Source organism: Myotis nattereri, assembly GCF_964212035.1.
Source record: "Myotis nattereri genome assembly, chromosome: 3".
In the NCBI taxonomy this organism is placed as follows: Eukaryota; Metazoa; Chordata; class Mammalia; order Chiroptera; family Vespertilionidae; genus Myotis; species Myotis nattereri.
Window position 1 is genome coordinate 168,199,938 of NC_138077.1, and position 19,313 is coordinate 168,219,250.

The 19,313-nt window shown below is 40.7% G+C and overlaps 1 protein-coding gene across 1 annotated transcript in view; it reads right to left on the bottom strand.

Moving 5' to 3' along the window:
• The window catches only part of IL12RB2 (interleukin 12 receptor subunit beta 2), a 68,285-nt gene that overhangs the window by 44,976 nt on the left and 3,996 nt on the right, over positions 1-19,313 (bottom strand). The window contains exons 3-8 of the mRNA XM_081087642.1: positions 18,681-18,968; positions 15,527-15,641; positions 14,435-14,619; positions 13,064-13,206; positions 11,734-11,884; positions 2,397-2,476 (exon numbers count right to left, since the gene is read on the bottom strand). Coding sequence (XP_080943768.1) covers positions 2,397-2,476; positions 11,734-11,884; positions 13,064-13,206; positions 14,435-14,619; positions 15,527-15,641; positions 18,681-18,968 — 962 coding nt within the window. The remainder of the gene's footprint in view (positions 1-2,396; positions 2,477-11,733; positions 11,885-13,063; positions 13,207-14,434; positions 14,620-15,526; positions 15,642-18,680; positions 18,969-19,313) is intronic.

Consider the following 19,313-nt stretch of genomic DNA (forward strand, 5'->3'; position numbering starts at 1 on the left):
ATATTTTTCCATTGATTTTAGAGAGAGTGGAAGAGAGAGGGAAAGACAGAGAAATACTGATGTCTGAGAAACAGGACCCAGGCCAAGGAGGAGCCTGCAACCGAGGTATGAGCCCTTGACCAGAATCGAACCCGGGACCCTTCCGTCTGTAGGCCGACGCTCTATCCACTGAGCCAAACCGGCCACGGCTATTCCCACATTTGTAAAATGGGTGGTGGGACTGCATGCTGGCTAAATTCCCTTTGACGCCAGAGCCTGTGACTTGGTGGTTCTGTGGTCCAAAGCAGGCCTGCTCACTTTCGTGACTCTGGCCAGTGTTTTATTCCCACCCTCAGGTGAGTGGTCTATTTGGGGCCCTGGAAGCTGCCCAGGACTTGGCACAAAAGGACTTAGCCGAGAAGGACTTAGCCCAGGAATGGCCCTACAAGACTGAGGACTAGACCCAACTTTCCAAGGAGCCTCTCAGACTGCATGGTCAGTGAAGGCTTTGTGGGTGCCCTGTCACTACCACAGTCAAGTTACAGAAGCTCCCAGTGTTTGCATTTTTGATTTCTTATTCCAGCCAGTTCCAGTCCAAGCATCTACAATTCTGGCCCCACCTACAGGAAGATTTTCTGACAATAGGAAATGCCTGTCCTGGCATGGACTGTAGACAGAGTGGAATGCTCCCTGTCGGAGGTCCCAGCAGAGACATCTGTCTGTCCCGGCTAACACGGGAGCAATGTCCGTGAGAGGAAGGGTGGACTGGGAGAGGATTAAAGTCCCTTTGCATTCCAAAGCCTCATTTTATAACCTCTACTTTGTGAGGATTAGGGGCAAGATCAGAACGAGAAGCAGAGAAGAATTTGCATACGTATGTTGAAGACCTTTTGGGAGGAGAAATCTTTATGGGAAGAGGAATTTTGGGTTTAACCAGTCATTTACTTGTGAAAATGAAAACCACGAGCCAAGAATTGAGCTGGGTTCTCCTATCATAGGCACAGATATGGCTGCTCTAAATGTCTTGCTTTGAGAATTGTCTTGCTAGTACAAAATGGCTTTATTTTAAAATGAATTTTAAGCTTTGGTTTTAGTTTCAAAGTTAAGAGCTTGATTATGACTCACCATGCTATTTATAGTAGTCCCCTCTTCTACCAGACATTTTGTGTGTGTGTGTGTGTGTGTGTGTGTGTGTGTGTGTGTGTGTGTGTGAGAGAGAGAGAGAGAGAGAGAGAGAGAGAGAGAGAGAGGACAGAAAAGAGGGATAAAGAGCTTATTGATTGCCTGGCTCATTCCTTAAATCTGAAGAAGATTGCAACTATCCAGATCGATCATGCTAACTCCATCAGGGGACCTTTTATTCCTTACTCTGACCCTTTCTGGTTTTGTGCTCACCAGCTTCATAATTCCAAAACTGTTTATTTACCCTTATCTGGGGGAGGTTTGGGGGAAAAAAGGAAGAGTACAGTGTACCTGAACACCTCTTATTATGAGCATGCTAATTAGTAGCTCAATTCAAAGAGCATTTTCTTTCAACAAAGAAAGAGTCAGGATGTAGCAGAAAGCGTTCTGGATCAGGTTTTAATCCAAGCTCTGCACTCAGTAGCTGGGTGACTTTAGGAAAGACTTCCTCTCTCTGACCCCCCGTTTTTATATTTGTGAAGTGGGGATGCCTAGCACCTACCTCACAGGGTTTGGGTAAGGACTACATGAAGCGCCAGCGCCAGCTTTCAGCACCCTGAGGAACTTTGACATCTGTATAACATTAGCCACATGTCTTCTGGAAGGTTACCCTACGTCCTGCTGTTCTACTACTATTCCTGAGGAAGAGCTGCTTTCCCTCCCCGATCCTATTATTTTCCGCTATTATTCATGTTCCTGAGGTAGGGCAGCTTTCCCTCTCCCTTTTCAATGACTATAGAAAATATAGTCCTAAATATCCACATCCACAGATTTCCAGCTTTAATTTCCCCAAAAGTGCATAAGTCTGGTGGCCTGGTCACTGCTGGGCACACTGTATGTAGGAGAGAAGGGTGATAGAGGGGGCAAGAGCCAGAAGAGATGATGTAGTGGGGTCCGAGGGTGGGCATGCATAGGGGTGAAAGGGACTTTGATGAGGAAAAGATGAAGAAGTGGATGAGGAAAAGATGAGATTGTGTGGAGTCAGAGCTCCCACCCTTATCTGGCAGAAGTAAATGACACTGAGTTGAGTATCATGAAGATGTGGTTGAGATAATGAGCACCAACAAAGTCTCTGAAGCCTCACTGTGTGAAAAAGGGCCTTTTTCCATCCTGAAACATACTGTTCAAATATAGAATCCTCTTTACATGTTATTTATAGCTCAATAAGAACAAAATAAAACAAAAAACACAAATAGGCAATTCCCTTGAATTTTAAGTTGACATTGAAAACTTACCTTCCAGAAAAGAGAAATCTGTTGTCTCCTGTAGTCAGTGTTCTGTCTGATGTACCAGACATCTAATGTCCCCGTAGGCTCTGATTTGAAAGGGAAAGAACATATTTTCATATATATAAATGTACATACATTACAAAACCTTTAAAAGTCAATGGCTTATTTTATAAATGATTCTGGGAGAGTAGGATTATAAGATACTTTCAATTTTCTTGTGCCCCAGTATTTTTCTTCTTCTTTTGTTAAACAATGAGCATGTATATCTTTGGCCATAGAAACCTCACAATTACCTTAAAAAATAAAATAAAATAAAATAAAGTAAAATAAAATAATGCAGAGGAAATTAGATTCCTAACTTACTCTTAAAATATATATTAATAAAATAACTCAAAACATGTGTGGTTATTTCTTTTTTATTGGAATGCATAAGGAATTATCAGCCAAAAAACAAAGACAGAAATTGTAACGAACACATTTTTTAACCCAGTAAAAGTACAAAATACAAATAATAAATTTTGTGTTAATCTCCATTCCTGACCTAATGCTGTAGTATAATTAATTGGTTTTATGACTATTAGACAATGATCTACTTGAAAGGAAGGCCTATCTCATGTATCTTAATATTTCTCCTACCTAGCACCATACTTAGAATGTAATAGGCTCTCAGTAACTCTTTGTTACATGATGAATGAACAAAGCAGGCAATATTATCTACTTGATGCTAAAACACAGGCTGAACTGATAGAAGAAATATCCACCAATCTATAAGACAATGGTCAATCAAATATGACCTAATATGAGAAAGTTAATCAAACATGCTTGAAAAGAAACGAAATAATCAACTCCTGTGTATTAGAGAGGGAGGGTGTGTGTGTGTGTGTGTGTGTGTGTGTGTGTGTGTGTGTGTGTGTGTAAGTGGACCAACCTCACTTGTTTAACATTGACACTTAGAGTGTACCTGAGGTGAGGCTACAATAGGGTTCCTTCTGGAGTAGCAGGTTCCTTTTAACCAGATGGAAATTTCCAGAAAATTAAGTTCCATCTGGATAACAGAAGACAAGCAGCCAGGAAGAGAAGAGAAAGAGAGAAAGGAAGGGAGCACAGGCACCGGCACATACTAGGGGCAGATCCTGGGTGGGCCCATCCACAGTTAGATCTCAGGTCCTCCTCACCACCACGAAGTGGGTAGCTTCAGGGCAGCGGTTAAAGTGTTAGCTCCAGAGCCAGACCATCTACAGGCAAATCCCAGCTCTGTGACCTTGAACAAATGTTAACTATGTCCTTAAGCCAGCTCCTCATCTATCAAGTGAGGATCACAATTCTGCACGCCACATGGGCTGTTGGAGAATTTAAATGCACAGAGGAGTGCTGATACATGGTAAACATTCATAAAACTTAGCTGATGTTTTTTTCTTCATTTGAAAACTAAAGTGCTGAGAGGTAAAGGAGTTGTTCAAGGTCCCAGAACTAATCAGCAGAGAAGCTGGGCTTTGAACACAGGTCTGTTTTATTTCAGAGCCTGTGATCGTCACTCGGCACCATGCAGTGGCCTGGTTCTGAGAAGGCTGATGATTTCTCTACAACACTTCCATTCCCCAGTAGCTGTGCCTCTTTCATGTTTTATTCTCTTCCTTTGTCACTTCCTTTTCCTGCCTCTCTTGCCCTCTTTTCTTTCTGTTTTATTTTCTTCTGAACATTCACTTCTTTTACTTTCCCCCTCTTTCCACCAGTGAGGACTTAGCAGTAAGAAATACATGCATAAGCCCTGACTGGTTTGGCTCAGTGGATCAGTGGATAGAGCGTCGGCCTGTGGACTGAAGGGTCCCAGGTTCGATTCCGGTCAAGGGCATGTACCTTGGTTGCGGGCACATCCCCAGTAGGGAGTGTGCAGGAGGCAGCTGATCGATGTTTCTCTCTCATCGATGTTTCTAACTCTCTATCCTTTTCCCTTACTCTCTGTAAAAAATCAATAAAATATATTTTTTTAAAAAACGAAATATATGCATAAGACATCCTGAAACTCTCAATGCTTTAGGGTTATAAAGAATAACCCAGGAATCAAGCCAGGATTTTTATTCCTGCTAGCCCAGATGCACAAAGAGAAAAATGAACAGGCAACAGAAGAAAAGAGAACCTGACATGTATTAAATTACTATGTGCCAGGTAATATTTGGACACTTTATATACATTATCTCACTGAATCCTACACATTGCAGGGGGTGCCTGTGATTACGCATATTTTACAACTGACAAAGGATAAATGATTTACGAAAGACATAGAGCTGGTAAATGACAAAATTGAGAGCTGAGCCTAGGTCCTCAAAGACCCTGCTCTTCCATTACAGCTCATTATGTGGAGCAAAGATATAAACACTTCACAAATCAGGTAATCTGGACATTGACACATAATCAGGATATGGTCACTTGGATGTGCTCAGTGGCAAAGCCAACTGACTTGTACCGAAGCACTAAATGTCTTCAGTTAATTACATATTGGTAAGAAATTTAAAGGAAAACTCATTGCCTCATTAAAGATCTACAACCTTCCATATTATTACAGAGCCAAAACCCAAATTCTAGAATCATAGTCTCTTCAAAGGAGAAATTGCAAGTGAAACTGAAATTTTAATGGTGGCCACCTGCAGTGTAAGTCACTATGGGAGAGAAATCATTAGTTGAATCTATATGAATTTCAAAGTGTAGAATTTCATGACCAAGGGTGTCAAACCACTACTGTTTAATGCAATGTAAGGGCTAATATTAAAGAGAATCTCTGATAGTCAACTTTCACAAAATCACTTAAAATTCTAACCACAGTGTCATCTAGCAAAAGACATATTAAAGATATTATAGGCAGGTGGGAAGAGGAAAGTCAAAGGCCCATATATCAAAGTGATTTCAAAACAAATGGGTACAGCCCTGGCTGGTTTGGCTCAGTGGATAGAGTGTCAACCTGTGGACTGAAGGGTCCCGAGTTCGATTGCCGGTCAGGGTACCTGCCCAGGTTGCAGGCTTGATCCCCAGTGGGGGGGTGTGCAGGAGGCAGCCAATCAATGATTCTCTCTCATTTTTGATGTTTCTAGCTCTCTCACCCTCTTCCTTTCTCTTTGAAATCAATCAATCATCAATCAATAAACAAATGATTGTTAACAATTATTAGATTAATCTTTAAAAAAAAAAACCAAATGGGTACAAATGATTAATATACAAATATTGTGAAATGGAAGTCAGCTTTCCTGAGATAAAACTAGCTCCAATACAAAGGGGAAAATAGTAGGGTTAACTAGAGTCACCAATATGAAATAAAAAGAAAGATCCTAAATTAAGCAGGAGATTGGCCTAAATGACTTAAATGACCTCAAGGATTCTTTCAACTCTTAAATCCCAGGATTCTAGGGTTCTATGAAACTGTATGTGTGGCAACCAAATCAGAGCCAAGCCACTGTTTCTCTCAGCTCAGCATCTATATCTGAAGCCAAGGTAGTGCAGGGCTGGGGACAATAGCAACTGAATTGGGTGGAAAGCAGTTCGACCACAGAGGTTTTAGCAAGCAGTGAAGAGAAGAATCAAGAACAGTGAAAATAGAGAATTTGACAAACAGTAAATACAGAAAAGACATATCTCAACTTTCAGGTAGTGGACTAAGTGAAATGCACAAAATTTCTTTGATCCAAGTCATGTTCTAAGCAGGGCAAGAGAGATAAGTCATTCACTGCCTTGGTTTCATGATGTCCACTCGTTAGGCTGTGCTACATTTCTCTCATTTATCTAAAATTTAGTTTCAAACAATTCAATTCAAATAGAACTTACAAGTGCCTACTTGATTAAACAAATTCTCAGTGATAGGTTCTTGCCTTCAGATGTTATCATCTGCTGTGCCTGCATCCACTTCTTCCAGGGTACATGTTGGGCTTAAAGGAGACCAAAAGAAGACAAAAGGGTAGGGACTGGCATTGGATCTCAAACAAAACATTTTCTTTCTAATGAAAATGTTTGCACGTAAGTCCTTTAGGAATAGTGATGGCAAACCTAGGACACACGTGTCAGAGGTGACACGCAAACTCATTTTTTTGGTTGATTTTTCTTTGTTAAATGGCATTTAAATATATAAAATTAATATCAAAAATATGTCTTTGTTTTACTATGGTTGCAAGTATCAAAAAATTTCTATATGTGACACGGCACCAGAGTTAAGTTAAGGTTTTTCAAAATGCTGACACGCCAAACTCAAAAGGTTCACCATCACTGCTTTAGACGGTAAAAAGCCATTCATTCCCATTTCCTCAAGTTTTAAGCAAGAAGGCACAAGTATGGAACTTTCAAGTTTAGCTAGTTTAGGACTCAGCAAACTATGGCCCATGGACCAAATCTGGCACATTCCCTGTTTTGTACAGCCTTTGAACTAATAATAATGGTTTTTATATTTTTAAATGGTTGAAAACAAATTTTAAAAAATCATTTTCAGGGAGAAACCAAGATGGCGGCATAGGTAAACACCGGAAATTGCTGCCTCCCACAACAAATTCAAAAATACAACTAAAAGACAAAATGGACATCATCCAGAACCACAGGAAGGCTGGCTGAGTGTAAATTCTACAACTAGAAGAAAAGAGAAAAGCACACTGAGACTCAGAGGAGGTGCGGAAGTGCAGAGGTACAGAGGCGCATGCGGCAAGGGCTGGCAACTGAGGACGCGGCTGTCTTTTTAAATTGGAAGGGAGTCACAAGCCACTGACTGCTCTGAACTCCAGTTCCAGGTGAGTCTCTGGGGACCCAGACTCATACGGGGAGAAACTGGACTGTCTGGCAGCAGGCAGAACTTGGAACTTGAGGGTGGCTTTCTCTCAAAGGTGCTTGCAGCGATTACCGGGACACTGAGACGCGGGGCCCCTTAGGGCAGGGCTGAGGATCAGCCATAGCTTCTTGCTCTGCCCTGTTGATTCCCTGAGACCCTGCCCCACCCAAGCTTCAGCAGAGACTCTTGCATATGCATGCCCTGGCCCTGTGCAATCTGAAAATTACCTAACAAACTACAGCTGGGCTAGACAGACCCAGAACTTCCAAGAGGAGGCCCAAGGCCCCACAGCAGCTTGCATTGCTTCACAGCTGGGCCTCATTTGGGCACCTCCAAACCCCAAACAAGGAAGGGGAATCTGCAAATCTCTTCATAGCTCCTGCTGGGTAGCCTCAGGCAGAGGCTAAATTAACACCTCCTTAGATCCAAGAGCCAGTGTACCCAGTGGTCAGAGTGGGACCATCCAATTACAACCCCTCAGATCTATAAGGGACACACTCAGGGGGCAGACTTAGTGAGCACCAAAGCCCCACTGAAGCAAGTCTTGCCTCATAAGGGTGTCTTCAGCACAGAAGTTCTCCCACCGTAGACACAGCTGACTCTCACAGCCAATTGGCCTGGAGGTCAAGTCCTCCCAGTGATACCTACAACAATTAAGGCTTAACTACAACAAGACTGTGCACACAGCCCACAATGGGGTGCACCAAGAGTGTCCACCTCAGGTAATTGGGGAGGGTGAGCCACTGGGCCCTATAGGACACTTAGCACACAAAGCCACTCTACCAACACAGGGAAGCATAAAAAATGTGGAGACAAAGAAACAGATCACAAATGACAGAAATGGAGGAAAGCAAATGACTGGATATAGAGTTCAAAACCACACTTTTAAGGTCTCTCAAGAACTTTCTAGAAACCGCCGATAAATTTAGTAAGCCCCTCAAAAAGACTGGTGAGACTGCCGATAAATGTAGTGAGACCCTCAAGAAATCTAGTGAAACCCTCGAGGTTATGAAAAAGGACCAACAAGAAATTAAGCATACACTGACTGAAATAAAGGATATTATGCAGAGTTTCAACAGCAGACTAGAGGATCGTAAGAATCAAGTCAATGATTTGAAATACGAAGAAGCAAAAAACACCCAACCGGAAAAGCAAAATGAAAAAAAAGAATCCAAAAATACGAAGATAGTGTAAGGAGCCTCTGGGACAGCTTCAAGTGTACCAACATCAGAATTATAGGGGTGCCAGAAGAAGAGAGCAAGATATTGAAAACCTATTTGAAGAAATAATGACAGAAAACTTCCCCTACCTGGTGAAAGAAATAGACTTACAACTCCAGGAAGCACAGAGAACCCCAAACAAAAGGAATCCAAAGAGAACCACACCAAGACACATCATAATTAAAATGCCAAGAGCAAGAGACAAAGAGAGAATCTTAAAAGCAGCAAGAGAAAGACAGTCAGTTACCTACAAGGGAATACCCATACGACTGTCAGCGGATTTCTCAACAGAAACTTTGCAGGCCAGAAGGGAGTGGCAAGAAATATTCAAAGTGATGAATACCAAGAACCTACAACCAAGATTACTTTATCCAGCAAAGCTATCATTCAGAATTGAAGGTCAGATAAAGAACTTCACAGATAAGGAAAAGCTAAAGGAGTTCATCACCACCAAACCAGGATTATATGAAATGCTAAAAGGTATCCTTTAAGAAGAGGAGGAAGAAGAAAAAGGTAAAAATACAAATTATGAACAACAAATACACATCTATCAACAAGTGAATCTAAAAATCAAGTGAATAAATAATCTGATGAACAGAATAAACTGGTGATTATAATAGAATCAGGGGCATAGAAAGAGAGTGGACTGACTATTCTTGGGGGGGAAAAGGGGTGTGGGGGATGCGGGAAGAGACTGGACAAAAATCGTGCACCTATGGATGAGGACAGTGGGGGGCGGTGAGGGCGGAGGGTGGGGTGGGAACCGGGTGGAAGGGAGCTATGGGGGGAAAACCGAGGAACAACTGTAATAACCTGAACAATAAAGATTTAATTTTTAAAAAAATCATTTTCAGTGACATGAAAATGATATAAAATTCCTCCTGGGTGTTCTGAGTGGTGAGGGATCACTTCCCCCCGGAACTTGAGCATATTATTCTCAGGCCTGTCTGGACCCCATGCAGCCCAAATTCAAAGTGTTTTTCCACTAGACACAAAATATGGTTGCTCAATTCCCAGTATCAATCCTGCCTTTAATGGATGATTGTGGGACACAGAAAGTGGTTTCTTTCCTCCTATACCTTACTTAGTGGTCATTTGAAAAGTGTTTCTCATGGAGGACCATTACTGGAGTTAAATTTAATGACATAGGAAAAGGCCATATGGAGTAAATAACGACCTAATTTCCTGCTGATATGATATAAATAACTGTGCCCAATCCACCAGGAGACAACATTTTGCTCTCAGTTTTGGTAGCAAAGTATTATTTGGTTTTAGAGTGACATTTTAAAAAAAAAAGCTTACTAGTAATTTTTTTAAATGCCAAGTTACATATGAGTCTATATTTAAAGGGTTAAAAGGAAGGCGTGTTAAAAAAATTTCACACCTTTTAGGTTTACATCAGTTGGTGTTTCATAAAGAAACTGATGACAGAAATAGTGGTAAAAGGTGAAAACCATGCAGCTTAGAGTAAGAGAAAAGAAATCCTACAATAACCCACAGAAAGATCAAACACCAAAAAGGGAGATTCAGACATTGAAAGGAAGCCAACAGAGCTTGGTAACCGTGGTATATCTCAGAGTATAGGTTTCTCTCTTTATGAATGCCTGCAATTACTCTGAAGGAGCCAGCTTTCTTGGTTCAATTCACAACCATCCACAAATTCTTAACCATAACAAGTTGCTGCACTCATTGTTATGATAGTGGTTTATTTGATAAGACATGAGAAAGTTACTACTGTCCTACCTTGAAGGGTTTTTAATTCAACAGATAAACACTTACAAGAAAAGAAAACCCTTTTAACAGGTCATTACCAAAGGTGAGTAAGAATGACAAGAATTCACAAACCCAGAGTTTCCCTTGTTTATAGTTTAGACTCACGTAATATAACAAATATTTACTACCTTGAACTTAGAAAATATGGCCCATTTTCAAGAATTTTATCTGTACTGTGTATAAATAAAATCAACTCCATGAAGTACTTCTAAAAAATTCATTGACTATGTGTAATGCAAGGATAATAAAAATAAGCTCTGGATTATGAAAATGGCAAGCATTTAAGCAGACAGCAAGTGGCTCAATGAGATTTAATTTACGAGATTTTTATTATGAAATGAGAGGAAATAAATTCTAACTTGTTGAATGATTTCATTTTTAAACATTTTTTTTAAATAGAAGTAATGCGATTCATACAAGAAGAGGGGAAGAATATACAATTATCTCAAGAATTATATTTTATTAATAGGTCCTTTAGGTGCTTGAATGTCATTGAAGAATGATTGATAAGTGTCATCAATTACCAGAAGCCATTACTAGCTCACAGAAAATGAATGTAACTTAATCACAAGGTTAGTTCATATGCACACAGATCCGTAAGTTTCCACAAGTAAGTATTAATATTACAAAACCTCAAGATAATAAAGCAGTGTATTATATGCTAATAATTTTTCCTGAGCCAAATGTACACAAATTATGAAAAGTCCATGCTATATAACTAATTGAGAGCTTTTGAATACTAATATTCAGGTGGCTATTTCTTTTGTTTCCCAAGATTTGTTAATTACTGAAATAATGCTCATATAAGCATTTTTGCTCTAATAAAAATATTTTTATTATATTTCAGTAAAATTACCTTCCCAATGATTACCAAATATAAAAGCCCATAAGACTGCAAAATACATTTGATATCCTTTTCATAGCTATGGACAGTCTACTGGCACTCATCTGAGCAGGGAATCAAAGCCTGGAAGAAGGACAATGCTGCAGTATTTGAAGGAGAAAGATGGCTGGATGTTAAATTTTACTTTAAAATATTATGTGTCCAGAATCCTCCTCCTTTCAAGCTTTTAGTGGCTCACAGAGCCAAATTCATTTTCATAGAATCCAAACAGTAAACTGAATCAAGGTTTAACTATGAAAGAATGAAATTAATTACTGGTTTAGCTCTGTAACTTAAGAGAGAGAGAATTACTGAGATGGTAAGTAAAAAAATAATAAGTGCAATAAAAATAGGAAGTTATAACCAAAGATTACTGAGGCTTAAGCTTGTCACCAACATGACATGTGCCAAACAGGAGTAGGATTTACCTAATGTTAAATATTTCCTAGCAATATAAACAGATCTCTCTGACAGTTTCAGAACTTAAGTTCATGTGGAAATTAACTTGTTAATTAATGCAATCATACTCTTTGACTCAGTGTCAGTACTTTAGCGACTCTATTCCAAGGAAATCATTGCATCTTCTTCTTTCCCTCCATCCTTTCTCTCTGCCCCCACCCCACCGCATTCCTGTTGTTTTTTTGAGGTTTTTTTTTTTTTGACACATACCTTCTTCTGGCGTTTGCATTCTCAATGATTCACTCCAATCACTCCAACTGCCTTTATAAAGATGTAGTTTAGAGGAAACCTGAAATTCATAATCTGTGAATGGTTTCAGATCCAATAAATCATGTCTTCCTTTGGCATTTGTAGTACTAACCTTCAAACAGACAAGATTTTTAAAGTGCATATTAATACTCTACTAATTTAAAGAATTTTAACAAAAAGGTAAAAAACTAGACCAGGTAACTCATTTTTTTTTTCAGATCTGTCATTCAATGAGAAGATATATCAATGGTTGGGTTATTGAATACACTGAAATAATACTGTTTTAGAATAAGCAAAACAAAAATATCTCCTGATATTAAGAACCTATCTATGTAAGTTCCAAGAGGATTCCTAAAACTAGCTGAAAAGGAAGTATAAGTTGAAAACTACCAATTTTCATAAAGGCCTTGGAGAATTTTCTACATTTGATCACAATTAGAATGCGATGCATATTTTAATACTTATAAAGACATAGAACTGGGTTCAAACAGAAAACTTTAATTATATAAAAATATTTAAGAAATTTAGTTACTGTACCTCTCTTGAATATCAGCTGTATATGAAACTGATCCTTTGTCATTATAAGACATTATAGTTTAGATCTAGCTGGTTTGGCTCAGTGGATAGAGTGTTGGCCTGCAGACTGAAGGGTCCTGGGTTCAATTCCTGTCAAGGGCACATGCTGGGTTGAGCGCTTGATCCCCAGTAGGGGGTGTGAAGGAGGCAGCCAATCAATGATTCCCTCTCATCATTAATGTTTTCTTTTTTATCTCTTTCTCCCTTTCCCTTCCTCTCTGAAATCAATAAAAATATATTTTAAAAAAGACATTATAGTTTATAAAAATACTGGAAGAAATTATAATCCTATACTTTTTATTGTAAAAAAAAATAATGCCTAATATATCAAAGTGTGGGGCTTTAACTTTGGAATATTAAATTCCACATAAACTTCTGTGGACAGACCCTAATATTTCTGTTTCTAATATGTTAAAAAATTACTAAAAAGTAATAATAGGGCAGGGGTTAAAAAAAAAAATCTCAAGGAGAAATGAGCCCTTTACTAGACACAAAATATAGAAAATTAATACTGGTCTACAGAAGCTTGCAACTTAAAAAAATCAGTGATCAGAATTCAAGATATTTCTTGATAAATAGAGGTATATCTGGCTTTCTGGTATAACTCAAGTATATACTTTAAACTACATATTTCGCTGGTATGAAAAGACAGAGGTCTGTGCAGTAATATCAAGAACCCCTCCCTGTTTTCCCCTTTCACTCCAAAAACCATTACCATATTCCAGGACCTGCTGTTACTGGGCCGATATCTGAGTCGATTAAACAGCACCATCCCCTCATCTCTCCACTGAAGCGTACACCTGCTCACAGAATCATTTGCACATTTGATTCTGATGTCCCACGGAGGAAGAGGCCTCACTGGTAAACAGGATAAACAAAAAGGTGTGATTCAGGCTCCACAATCAGAAACTCTCTTATGTATTCACATGAGCTATAAAGAGTTGAACAAAATTCATCTCTAAGATGCATGACCACCCAATTTGGTGAAATAAACAAGAGAGAAGTCCCTGGCTTTTAGAAAGAAGAAAAAGTTTGATTCACTTCTAAATCCTTAAAATAATTCCTCTTAATCTGCCCTCATTTTTACCAAATAAACTACCACCGACAGCAACGATAGTGTTGATTCCACTGAATTCAATGATTTAAAAAAAACAAACGATGTGCCAAATCTGAGAGTCCCAATGCTGAGTTAGAGGTGGCTAGAGGTGATCCCCTCAGGAAGAGAAGAAATGTTGGTAGAAAAGTCACCAGAAGGGGATATAAGAACAGGGGAACAGAAGAAAAGAATAAGAGGGAAGAAGGTGGCTTAGAGATACCTATGTAAAGAGATGCAAAGCAGATGGGGAGAAGTGTGATAGGAAAATGCATATTAAATGCCTATGTTCAGACTTATAGTTAGCAGTGTGTATGCAAAGAGGTGCTGTGGGAAGAGAGAAGAGAAACACATAGTGTGAGGCAGGCCAGAAACCCAGTTCTACCTGGGATGGGCAGAATCTGGGAATGCCTGGGATTGGTCTTTGATTCATCTGGGCCAATTATATTTGCTCAGAAATGTGCTGGGACTAGCTCATTCCAGCAACCACGCTGAGAGGAGCAGAGGTAAGTACTCACAGAGCGAGGTGCACATAAACCTTGATCCATTTTATTTATAGTTTGCACCAGCTGCTCCAGAGTTGCAGGCCTACATGTAGCCTAACTCAGAAGAGTGGAACAGCCATGGGGGTAAAAAGACATCTCTACCAAGAATGGCCTACACTGAGCTTCTTGAGATAACCTCACAGGACCCTCTCTCAGACAGATAGTATTACTGGCAGCTGGTGCCTTCGTGGGATTGAAACCAGGGGCTCCTGTTTGTCCAATATAGAGAATAATGTTGACTTTTATACAACCATCTCTATATAGCTCCAGGATCATGCACCCTTTTACCTGCATCAAAGTAATGTTTATCCTATGCCTGTGCTTGTTGGTCACTTTCCATCAACCACTGCCTCTTTTGAAACGATCACATACAGGACATTCAAGTGATTTTTTAAATAATGTTCATGTGCCAACGTATGACACCTACAAAAAGTGAAATAAAATGTACCTATGTCCAAGAATGTGAATGTGGATGGAAATGAAGAAGCATTTCCAAGATCACTGATGGTAGTAACCCTGGCTGTGTAACTGGATTCAGGTGATTCCAGGGATAGGTTGATTCCAAGGTCCAAATGGTCACAGTAATAATCATTACATGTCTTCTGCCAAGTTAAATTTTTTGGTCCATTTAACCTGTGAATAAGAGACATCTGTGTTTAGCAGGATACGTTATGTGCTACTTCCCCCTTTTAACACAAAAGAACGAAACTTTCAAATATTTAAAATTCTAGACATATTTTTAGGGTCAGTCTTATTACTAGAGGGTACACTATGGAAATGTTTGTATTCTATGATCATAAATAGGACCATACTTCCCCCTCTCCCTTTCTTTGGTAGGACTGAGATTTTTTTTTTTTTTTTTGACATTCATAGAGATGAGTAAGCATCCCTGCACTACCCGAATTCCCCAAACCCTTTCTGATGTCTTGGTTCCTTAGGTCAGATCCAAAGGATCCATGGTCCACCTTGGCATTTACTGCATAAAAGTGCCAGTTTCTAGTACAGACCAGAACCCTGGGGCCCACTTCCTTTCCCCATCTGCTGCTCACTTAGGCACAGTGCAACCCAGCGGGATCTTTGGATGGGATTATGGAATCAACTGCAAGAAACAGAAACTCCCAGACTCTCTCTGTGGACGCTCATGCAGGTCAGGCAAAGGTGCTTCGAAAAGAAACTCTCCCAGGCTGATGGAAAGCTCCACAAGGACGAGTCTATTTATATATCATGACCACAAGAGTCTGCGAGAAAAGGTATATAAGGCAGCCAGTTTAACCCTCCTAGAGCAGGGAAGAACGTGCAAAAAATTGGCCTTGGATGCCCTGAAGAGAGCTCTGAGTTAGACCTCACACCCATGCATCAGTTCCCACACTGTAGATGAATGAACCAGTTTTCATTTATGAACGCTAGCATTTTTTAAAAAAACATCTAATGATCTAGAGCTGTCTATTGCTTCTTCTCACCGGTTAAACTAGAACTATTAGGTATTTCTCAATGTCCTACAGAGACCCACGAAAACCTGCAAGAACAGTCTCTCACTCACTGTAAAGTATACGCAGTAGGTAGGTGGGTGTCTCGTCCTCTGTCCCAGGTGCAGGCCACAGTCCCACGTTCTCCCTTCTGTGTGCATGATAAGTTTTGAGGCTGTTCTGGAACAACTTTAAAAATAAAGAGCAAAGCCATATATTTGAAATGCCACACAAGTGATAACTCAATCACATTGTTATTATTTGTCAACAAGATAACAATACTTTCTCTCTATGTCCCATCCCAGACAAGCTGGTAGCTATGTTAGATCCCATCAAGTTCAAATTTGCCTCCGAGGCATGAATTTCTTCTACTAACAATAGCAATAACAGTGGCTATGAGCAAACACTATATGCCAAGTCCTGTGCTAAGTGTGTTTTATGTGCGGTTTTCCTCAAGTAGACGTCACAGCAGCTACATTATGTACACACTATTACTATCCTTGCTTCATTGAAGAGGAAGCTAAGACTTAGAGGTTAAGTATCTTGCCAAAGATTACAAATCTATGAAGTGGCAGAAGCAGGGCTCCAGCCTAGGAGTGGCTGATTTATGTCCAAGCCTTTCACCACATTTTACTATTCTCCCTGGCAGGTGAATACCCAATGCTACCTCCATGGCCCCAGTGACGATGAGTTTACCTTTCCAGAATAAAGTCCACTTAATATGACAAATCTTTACAAATCGGGGGCTCTTTTTCTCCATTGAACCTGAAAAGTACTGCCAAGACATTGCTATCCATTGGCCCTACTCATGTCCTTCTGAGCGGTACCACCTAAATCTAATTTCTGCAGCTTTACTTGGAGTACATACTTCATGGACATTTATAAATTAATTATTTAAATAGACACTGAGTAGTTTCCATGGGCTAGGCTGCTTACTCTCTCACTAGGTAGGGTTACTCTTACTACACTGGGTGAAACCAACATTCACTGTGTCTTTTCCTGGAATGACTAGCTATATTCAGAAAAAGGTGTTGCTTCCAGTCAGTCCTTGACCTCAAAGGTGTTAAACTTGCTCAAAGAGCAGCCATTTCATGGTGTGGTTACGCCTTGAGCGCGTTGCACAAGCAACATTCCGGCAGGCAGGCAGCACCACCCAACTGAGCTGCGCCTGACAGATCTCCTCCCCACCTCCCTAGATCCGCTGCTGCTGCAGGCTGTCACAAATGCATACTGTGGGTGGAAAAGTAAACTATGAAAAGGACTTGCAGCACTCCAATGTATCTGAGCAAAGACAGGAAATGGAACAAAGTGGCTAAGGATATCGACAAGGATACCGACTTCCAAGGCCATTGTTAGGCCACCAAAAAGAAAAACAACAGCAACACAGCAGCACTGTGGACTCCTGGAACTGACATCACAGAGCTGGGAATGTCTAATACAAATACGCAATGTCAGTCTGTAAGATGGCAAATTACTTGGGTGAAAAATTCAGGAGTTCTGAAGACAAGGGAGGTGAGGATCATTGGCGTTTTTTAGAAAAATTTTCATTTTGTCTATAACCAATGCTTATGCTTTCTCTTAAGGGAAAGAAGAGAGTAAAACTGGACAGATGTGCAATCTCTGCACTCATGACCTAGGTGCCTCCTATGTGCCTGGTACTAGATGAAGCACTTTGCATACAAGGTGTCATCTAATCACTGAAACCATCTTATGAGATAGGTGGTAGTATCTCCATAATGCAGAGGGAGAAACTGAGGCTCAGAGAATTGAAACTGTCGAAGGGTACATTGCTGGTGGCAGGGTTGGAATTCAAAGCCCAGGCTCCTCTTATGACACCGCAGGCCGTCAGAGCTGAGTACATGATCCATTAGGGTGGGGACAGGAGACTGAACTGAAAGAGGGGTACTGGACCCAGTTTATGTCTCTTTGTCCCCCAGTGATTTGTTTGGCCATCGCTTGGTGTTCCGCTCAATGCTTCTGGGGACCCTCCAGGAAGACTGCCTGGCACCAACCATATCCTTATAGGTCACACAGAAGAGGCTCCACCTTTGCAGGAAGGAGCCTTATTGAGGTCTAGGTCACTGTTTTTATGACGGGGACCCTGTCCTTGCATTTGGTCAGCCTGCTGCAGCAACTGCTCCTACTCTCTTCATGCCTCTCACCTGCTACTCTGGACCTTCCCTGGAACCACAGGGGCACAGAGCACCACAGGATCTCTCAGGACCCATGTATGCTCACTGGTTTGTCTGGCTGGGCCTTTAAGGCTGCAGGCTGCAGACTGCAAGCTGCAGGTAGGTCTTCTGCTGGCTCACTCTGTGTACTGTGGCTCATGCTACAGATGCCAACTGTGACATCTTAGCTCTTATTCCCAGCAGCTGCCTGGAGGGACCCGCTGTGTAAGCCAGCAGTAAGGGGCAGTTGATGCTCTGACCACAGGCAGACAGTTAAAGTCTTCTCTCTTTCTCCTGTCATTGCATTTCCATATGTTCTTTCTGGGGATGTTCCTAGTGACCAAGCAACCAGCTGTATTTTCTGATGCCTCTGTGACCAGCTCAGGAACTTAACCACCTTGTGTTTGCTTTGCTACTTTCCTGGCTCCCTTACTCTTGCTTCCCTGGAACTATACAACTCTTTTCCCCCTAGGGAGTGTTAGCATGTCAGGTTTACCCTAGGCAATTTTCACGGAAAGATAAATATAATGATAGTTTTCTTTTAACCTCTGCTAAGTATGATGATCAGTGATCAGGAGTGACTATGGGTGGAAGAACTATTTTTTGTACATAAAGTTAGAGAGGGGAGAAGTGTTCAGCCTTGGGTAGGCAGCCTGGGCTGTATAAGTCCAAAGAGACATCTCTTTCTTTTTTTTTTAGGAGGTTGTAGTTTTGAACAAATTCTCAAAGTCAAGAAGGCATGAAGATTGCAGAGATCCATTTTCCTGCCATTGCCGTCCAAGGACAACAGGTAAATGGTGTTAATGGCCAAAAGGGGAGGGAGGAGAGGGACGTAGAGAAGGAAGAAGAGAGAGAGGAAATAGAGGCTTACTAAATGAGACCCCAATTTCATAGATTTCTGGACTTCTTACATTGAGGTGCTCATGTTACTATCAAGATAAAATATATCCACATGGTGGGAGAAGAAAGAACACAGTCCTATACTGGGCTTTCTGCTTAACACAGGACAAATACCAAACGATCACCAATTTTTAGGAATTCAGAATGGAATGCTCACCACCAACTGAGATCTCTGCCCCACATATCTGGATCTCCTCACTGGTGCCGCAGGCCAGTTTGCAGACAAACACTGTTGTGCCCAGAGGAAGACCTGAGACCTGCAAACTGAGGGAGTGGCCATGCTGGAACTTTATTTTTTGGCGAAACTTGTAGAGGCTTAACCTGTTAAAATTAGAATATGGAGAGCAGCCTTGCTTGGGCTTTAAAGAGCATGAAATGTTGACAGCAGATCCAAGTGGGAGGACACGGGAAGGCTCCACAGTCACATCTCCTCTCTTGCACACATCTGCTGTGAGACACAAAACGCAATACTTTCGTTGGCATATAAGCAACCCATTCCAAAATGGAGGGTTCATTAATTCCCCAAATGCAGGGCAAAATGAACCCCACCAAATCCTGGAAATATAAATAACCTCCATTGCTCTGGCTGTATTGGTGACGCACAATGAGAACAGAAGGCCACCATATTAAAGTCTAACTGAATTAAAACATGCATTCCTCTCAAAACAGTAATATTAGAACCAGAACTATAAATAGGAAAGTGGTGAGAAAATAGGGTTGGAAGAACATTCAAGAACACAGTTCCAGGAAAAGCCAATCTCTCTGTATGTAAATTATTCACCAGACTACT